The 8089-nt window shown below is 47.9% G+C and overlaps 1 protein-coding gene across 3 annotated transcripts; it reads left to right on the top strand.

Annotated features, from left to right (window-relative positions):
• Positions 1-309: 309 nt before the first annotated feature.
• On the top strand, positions 310-6326 carry rnf2 (ring finger protein 2). Of its 3 annotated transcripts, none has more exons than XM_048975994.1 (7): positions 310-457; positions 1252-1347; positions 1667-1827; positions 3275-3490; positions 4117-4389; positions 4579-4750; positions 5374-6326. In XM_048975994.1, the coding sequence occupies exons 2-7, from the start codon at positions 1261-1263 to the stop codon at positions 5473-5475; spliced, it is 1011 nt and encodes a 336-aa protein (XP_048831951.1). In that variant the 5' UTR covers positions 310-457; positions 1252-1260; the 3' UTR covers positions 5476-6326. The 3 variants fall into 3 exon arrangements, with proteins under 3 accessions (XP_048831951.1, XP_048831949.1, XP_048831950.1); XM_048975992.1 differs by having other exon boundaries at positions 4561-4750; XM_048975993.1 differs by lacking the exon at positions 310-457 and adding an exon at positions 498-695 and having other exon boundaries at positions 4561-4750.
• Positions 6327-8089: the final 1763 nt, after the last annotated feature.

The raw sequence follows: 8089 nt of genomic DNA, 5'->3' as shown, positions 1-8089 counted from the left end.
CAAAGAAAGCATCTTAAAACCCCACATTAGACGTATACTTATTACACCACCATGTTTCTTAAATCCTGGATTTCTTCATTATTATTTTTATTAGAAATTTTTTATAATGATATTATTTTTATTATTACTTTTACCTATGATAAATTGATTTAATAATTTCTTGAATTGTTTTACTAGTCATTATTTTTTTTTATAAAAAACTAATTTTTATTAGGCCTATATTTAAAAAATAGATTATATGTTTGCATGAAAATCTAAACAAAGTACAAGAAAACTGCCTGCATTTCACTTAGGTCGTTTAGAAAGCAAATAATGTTGTTTAAAGCGCCGGCGTGCGAGTGCTGAATGCGCGTCTCCCCGCGTCTCCCCGCGTTTCCCGAGCTCCATTGCGTAGCCGCCGATCGCCATATTGAGCCCGGAGAGAGGTGCGCTGCAGCGTGTCGGCGCCGCACAAAATGTAAGTACGCGGCCCCCATCTGCTTTTTATTGCCCTTTTTGGGTCTAAGTTCGGTGCACGGCTCACCAAACGGGTCTCCGTTTCTATCAGTGGGTGATTGTTTCGTTTTAGCTGCGATCAGACGGCGACTGAGCTTTTATTTATGAAGCCGCGATATACCCTTGTACGTTCGTCCACCATCGCTATATAAATTATTGTTTTTCTTTTCAATAGATGACAGCACAGAATTTAAACTAAGGTTAGTGGGATCCGCGTCCCCTCCTTTGGTGAAAGAAATCGCATTGTCGGATGGGAAACTGACGTTTGAAAGAGAAAGCTTGAACGCATATTTTTTTTTCCTTTCTCTTTTTTTTGCAACGCTATGCCTTGTACAGATGTATCGCCGATCCCAGGCACACAAAGACGACGGGAATACGAATGCAAAGTGTTCAGATAGCAAAGGATTCGCCCATAAGCATCGTTCTAACAGGATTTCCATATTTGCATTTGCGGAAAACATATGTTAGGGGTGGACGGTACTGGCATGTTTATGTAGCAGTATGGGCGCTTGGCGCTGAGCAGGAATTGAAGTGACAATGATATAGCATAACGTGTTTTTGTTTATGTCCAGAAGCGGGTGGACACCGCATGTCCCGGCAAGCAGAATCGCGTTTATAATTACAAATATATTAAAGTTTTATCACCGCCGTCAATCCGCGGGTTCCCTTCTAAACCTGCTACAGTTTTGATTCTAGAAACACTTACATAATTTGCAAAGAGTGTTTCTCACGCAAACACACGTGACCCCTTTGCAGCTCAGAAGCATGACCCAGACCGTGCAAGCGAACGGGGTGCAGCCCCTGAGTAAGACGTGGGAACTCAGCCTCTACGAGCTGCAGAGGACCCCGCAGGTAAGATCCCAATGTCAAGACGGCCTTCGAAATGCATGTCTACTTTGCGTGAGCATAACATGGATCTGCGCAAAAGAATGCGCTTAAATTTAAAGGAAGGGAAGTTTGTTAGCTGGAATTTCCCTTCAGTCAGTGCCTGGTTGAATAGGCTTGGAAACTTTTAATATATTGTTGATCAGATTGTACCTCCTAAGCAATTAATGCAGTGTTATGGATTGGTCGTTAGCATAAGGTTAATGACTGAGCCTGACTGGGGTGAGTGATGTGGTGGGTGCAGACCGGGGTGCCGTTTGATGACCTGTGGCATCCCCTTTGGTAGGAGGCCATCACAGATGGGTTGGAGATCGCCGTGTCGCCCCGCAGCCTGCACAGTGAGCTCATGTGCCCCATCTGCCTGGACATGTTGAAGAACACCATGACCACTAAGGAGTGTCTACATCGCTTCTGCGCTGACTGCATCATCACTGCACTGCGGTCCGGGTGAGTAGGAGTGCCCAGCTGTCTGTCTCTCTCTCTCTGCCCAGCTGTCTGTCTCTCTCTCTCTGCCCAGCTGTCTGTCTCTCTCTCTCTGCCCAGCTGTCTGTCTCTCTCTCTCTGCCCAGCTGTCTGTCTCTCCATGCTCAGTGTCTGGTTGTCTGTCTCTCTCTCGCTCTCTCTCTGCCCAGCTGTCGGTCTCTCTCTTTCTGCCCAGCTGTCTGTCTCTCTCTTTCTGCCCAGCTGTCTGTCTCTCTCTCCATGCTCAGTGTCTGGTTGTCTGTCTCTCTCTCTCTCTGCCCAGCTGTCTGTCTGCCTGTCTCTCTCTCTCTCTGCCCAGCTGTCTGTCTGCCTGTCTCTCTCTGCCCAGCTGTCTGTCTCTCTCTCTCTCTCTCACTGTCTCTCAGCTGTCTTTCTCTGTCTGTGTCTGACCTGGTTGGTTATGCCTCCATCATGCCCACCCCCCCCCCCCCCATTTTTTGTTGTTTGTTTGTTTTTAAATTCCCTCTGAATTGTATTACAACAATCCAGCAATCTTCCATAACCACTTACCTAGTACAGCCTGGAGCTTCTGCCAGGAGGCTCAGGGCGGGAGGCAGGACCCCCTGGATCAGATGTCAGTTTGTGACGGGCCTCAAACACTAGGAGCTATTTAGAAACACCTGACCATGTACTTGGGGCACCTGGAGGAAAATGCAGATTCCCAAAACAACCAGAAACTGTGTTTCAGAAATTTTGTTTTGCTCCTTTTTACCGTAGTTTCTTTGCTTTTACTGCTAACTTGCCAATTTATAAGTGAACTCTATCTGCGTTGTTATTGTAATACGAGGGGCTTAAGAGCGTTAAGATGGTAGCGTAGCCGTGTTGTGGCTTGCAGCCACTTGTCACGTTTAGTGCCGCTTGTGTTTGCATGGGTTTTGTTTCCAAGGTGTTGGTCAGGTGGATCGGTGACTCCAGCCAGTGTGGATTCACCTCGATCTCTGGGTGTTCCCTGACTTAGGAAATGTTAGATCACTTCATCCTTCATGGGGAAAGAGGTTGCTGGTGGATTGTGGACCATCTCGTATGGGATTGTGTGCTTATTCAAGCTGCTTTTCACACTGTGCAGCCTCCCCATGGACTCTTAGCATTTCCTGTGTAATTATGACGTGTTCATTTAGGTTTCATTTTGTGTGGGTTAATATGTTAATTTGTGTGGGATAAATCTGAAGCAGTTCTGTGACAGGATTATGTGGTTCTGCTCACATGTATTAAGGACAGGAAGTAGTTGGAGTTTCTTCTCAGCGAAGCAAAGATGGGCATCGCTTTTTGAGAAGCTCTGTTTTCAGCAGATTAATGATCAGGTGCTTGGGCTGCGTGTGCGGATTTGAGGTGCCCTGCTTTGGGTTTGGCTTGGAGAGAAACACTGTCTCCCGTCTCCCGCCACCTGAGCCGAAGCTGTCTGCTTTTCCAGGAACAAGGAGTGTCCGACCTGCAGGAAGAAACTGGTGTCGAAGCGTTCCCTGCGACCGGATCCGAACTTCGACGCCCTGATCAGCAAGATTTACCCGAGCAGAGACGAGTACGAGGCACACCAGGAAAGGGTTCTGGCCCGCATCAGCAAGCACAACAACCAGCAAGCCCTGAGTCACAGCATCGAGGAGGGCCTGAAGATCCAGGCCATGCAGAGGTGGAGACCTGAGCTGCTTGCACTTACTGTCTCATTAATTTATTTTGGATTTACTAGGAACATGTGCATAAAAATTCATACTTAGCTGTATTAGAGCTCAATCTACTAAAGTCAACATATTTTGTAGTTTGTATGAATGAGTCACTGTCGGTGTTGTGCAGGGAGTAATGGCCTGTGCCTTTGAACACCCCCCACCCCAAAAAAAAAAAAAAAAAGTGTGGCAGCAGATAAATGACCCGCCCCCGGACCCCAAGCCTTACTCTAAACTGTGTGTGTGTGTCTGTGTTTCAAATGGAGAGCGAGCTAGGATATGGAGAATGCGGCATTCGTATGCGCCTGTACTCGTAGGAATGACGACAAACGGATGATGTCATGTAGGATTTGGAGGTTATGGATGCGACAAAAAAGAAATCAGGTGGCTGAAGATCGAACTGTCTGTCAGTCGGTCTGTTAATCTCATCTAATGTAATCCAATCTAATCTGGTTTTCAAACCCTGTGACGATATTGCTTCCCATGAACAGATGTGACAGAACTGAAGGGACCCCCCTCCCCGAGTGTGGCTGAGGTGTTATGACGGACTTTACTGATGTACTTGCAACTGCCCCCCCTCCGCCCCCCCCCCCAGGCTGCAGAGGGGGAAGAAGCACCAGATAGAGAATGGCAGCGGGGCCGAGGACAACGGCGACAGCTCCCACTGCAGCAATGCGTCTGTGCACAGCAACCAGGAGGCCGGCCCCAGCATTAAGCGTGCCAAGACCTCGGACGACTCGGGGCTGGATATGGACAACGCCGCGGAGAACGGTGCCGGGGACGCAGCCCTGGAGGGCGCCAGTGAGATCGAGCTGGTCTTCCGGCCCCACCCGACGCTGATGGAGAAGGACGACGCGGCGCAGACCAGGTGGGCGGCGCCTGTTACCCACAATGCTGTTCAGTCTCCTCCTCTTTTGAAATAATGGCACTTTTCCGTTCATTCAGATATTTTGTAGCTTAAGTGGTTTTAATGCTCTGGATGCCTTGGTCTCTCTCTGGTCTTTCTGTGGCAACATCACTTATCAGTAACCTGCTTCAGTGTCGAATTCGTGCCCAGGTACATCAAGACCTCGGGAAATGCCACGGTTGACCACCTGTCCAAGTACCTGGCCGTGCGGCTGGCTCTGGAGGAGCTCCGCAAGAACGGGGACGCCAGCCCCATCAACGTGGAGGCGGCCAGTGAGAAGCAGTACACCATCTACATCCCCACCACCAACAGCCAGTTCACGGTAGGCTCACCAAAGGCAGCCCTGCGACACTCCTCCTCCTCCTCCTGCTCGCGGTTTCAAACCAAACGGAATGAAAGTCCTCGGTGGACGTCGCTGCGTTACTGTAGCACATCGAATGACATCAGTTGACCAGTACAGGACATGAAGTGACACTGTTATGTTATTTCGTCTGGGTAACATGTGGCTCGGTGGGTTAAGATGCAGTGTCTGTGATCTGAAAAGCACTGGTTCGAGTCTCACGGCCGGTAGGGTGCTTTTACCGTTGGGCCCTTGAGCGAGACCCTACTCCGGGGACTGACTCACCCCCCCTTACTCAAGTGTGTTCTGCATAAATAAAATACAACTTTTAAAATAACCCCTTTACTGAAATCGGTTAACTTGCAGGAAGCCTTTGCACCTGTCATAACGTTGGGTTGAGGTCTCCCCCCATTCTAGGGAGCTCAGGGGGGGTTGTATTGGCTGGTTTTGATTATTCGGGGGGGGGGGGTTACGACCACCCATAATTTGCGCCCATGCCAGTCATATACAGACGGATCCAGGTCAGTAGCTTAATGTAGGACGGGACAAACGGAGCCCAGATTGTGCCCAGCCCGGTTCTGATCCAGCTTGTCGTTTCACTGCAGGTTCTGAATGGATCCTTTTCCCTGGAGCTCGTCAGCGAGAAGTACTGGAAGGTCAACAAGCCGATGGAGCTCTACTTTGCCCCCACCAAAGAACACAAATAGTAATTTTTCCGTGGGAAGGGCCAGACAGACTGACAGCTGTCCCCCTCGCACTCCCTCCTCGACCCCTTTGGATCTGATCATTTCGGAAGCATCTGTTTCTGACTAACTGTGGCTGTCCTTTTTGTATGTACCAGTGTTGAATATTTCTGTAGGAAGATGATTTCATGTTCAAATAATGCACTTTTTTTTTTAGTTAGAAAATATTTTCCTTCATACAGTAGCTGCTATTCTCACAGAATCAAACTCTCCTACCAGCCTTTTTCCCTCTCTTTCTCCACGCCCCCCCACTCTCCCCAAACCTTCATCTGTGTCTTCATGATGTCTGTTTCTACAGCATATGGGTAGTAGGTACTGAAGGAAGCAGGTTTGGTTTTGGTTGTTTGTTGTGCAATTGTGTGATTTTTAAAAATGTACAAAGGGTTAAATCTCTGAGGCTCGATTTGGACGGCATGGTGAGTGGAGCTGCTCTCCTGCGGCTTCACCGTGAAAGGAATTGCCATCGTTCTCTTTTTTTTGAAGACGCACCTGATCTTCACTGTGTAATATGTGCTTATTTTTCATATTAACTGACTTACTGCATAACATGCATTTTTGTAAAGTTAAAAAAAAGGGTAAAAACCTGGAGTTCCACAGGTGTTTCTTGTTATTCATCCTTGGAAAAACATTGGGACTGATTTGAAAGGGTGAATTTCAGAAAAAAAACCCATACAGGTATACATACCTATTAATTACAGCATGTTTGATTATGCGTTTTGGGGTTTTGGATAAAAAGAGGTTGTTGTTAATGTTGGGGGGGGGGGATGTACACAACAATAGCTAATGGAAAAACATTAAAATACATACAACCGACAGTTTGTTTGTTTCTTTTCTTTGATTCCTCCACCTCAAAGCCCTTTACCCTGCTCAGGGAGGGAGGGGGGCAGAGGAACGGTGTCTTAAAGGCATTTGCTAAATTTGTAGTGCTCCATCTGCATGAGTGTTTTCACGAAGACAGGTGTGGGTTTTTGGGATGGCCTCCCAATCACCCAGTGGAAAGAGACGGTTCTCAACGCCAGTCCTGGGGAGCCACTGTGATTGGTTGACTGAGAGGTCATCCTGAACACCCAGAAGCTCTCCATGGACCAGGGTCGCCACACCGCAAGGCTGCCCTCTGAAACGCGGCCTAATAATTTGTCGGTGTGCATTACAATACATTTCAATGAGGAACTATAAACATGGAGAATCATAAATATATTATTCTAGCAGGGTGCTTGCTTTTAAAAAGAAAAATCGACGTAATCTGTGCAGTAGTGATGTGCGGGCCTGACCGTAACCAGTCGGGTGGGTTTGGGTCGCAGCTCAGAAAATATTACGGCTGCGGGCAGATCAGGTCAGTGACAAAGCAGCCTTTCAGTTAAATTATAAATAACTTAGAGAAACAGTGCATGCGACCGGCTTTGCCCTGCAGGCTCCCTGAAACGCGCTATAGGCGAGGCTGTGATTTGTAGTTCTGCTACAAGGGACCAGGTGCATTCAACTTCAATTCAGCTGGATCTTTGGGCACAAATTAAAGACAATGGAAAAAAAAAAGATGCATATACTTTCATTGATTTATCGAAGGCATGTCACATGACGGACATATTTGGGCACTAGGCCATATTCAGTGACCTACCACGCTGAGGATAGCCTAGTACTGAAACGTGTCTGTAAAACCAAATAGCCTACAAGAATTAATCCTTAATGTTGGACAGCATTCAAGCATTAGAGGAGAGAATGGGTCGCCGAAATCTGTTCTCTCTCATTTACCTCTTATCCATCCTCTGTGACCTGAACAAAAGGGCGACAGGTTACTTGCAGCCCCAGAGTCAGGTAGGATATCACTGGGTGCATTTATATGAAGGTGTGTGCCTGATCGCTGAAGACAGACAAGCTGTACTGTCCACGGCGTGTACAGAAAGAAACAGGCCTAAAATAGCAGTAACTGAACATGCCAAAATGACGACTAATTTCACAATAATTAGCTGCTGGTTGAGCGCTGCCCTGTGCTATCGTGCGACCAGGCTGAGTGGCGGGCACAAGCAGTGAAGGCATTTCAACAAAAAAAAAATTAGGATTCGACTTAAACAGAAGCTGCAGTGAGAGTTGCAGTGCGCAGCTGAAAGCATCAATGAAATTCATGCCAGTGGATTTTCCAATTTCCACATATACAGGGAAAAAGAAAAAAATAAGTTATATTCCTATTTAACATCCAAATCCAACTTGACTGCCGTACCAGTGTATCTCAAACCACTCCTCAGGAACCCGCAGACGGCCCACGATTTTGACCTCTCCCAGTTCAGGGGAAAAAAGCCTGGCCTGCCACACAGGTCTGAGAGACGCTGGCCTGCCACACAGGTCTGAGAGACGCTGGCCTGCCACACAGGTCTGAGAGACGCTGGCCTGCCACACAGGTCTGAGAGACGCTGGCCTGCCACACAGGTCTGAGAGACGCTGGCCTGCCACACAGGTCTGAGAGACGCTGCCCTGCCACACAGGTCTGAGAGACGCTGCCCTGCCACACAGGTCTGAGAGACGCTGCCCTGCCACACAGGTCTGAGAAACGCTGCCCTGCCACACAGTTTAACTTAAAATGAGT

The sequence above is a fragment of the Brienomyrus brachyistius genome, chromosome 15, assembly GCF_023856365.1.
Source record: "Brienomyrus brachyistius isolate T26 chromosome 15, BBRACH_0.4, whole genome shotgun sequence".
NCBI lineage: Eukaryota > Metazoa > Chordata > Actinopteri > Osteoglossiformes > Mormyridae > Brienomyrus > Brienomyrus brachyistius.
Note: the sequence above shows the minus strand (reverse complement) of the source record. Positions and strands in the feature narration are given on the sequence as shown.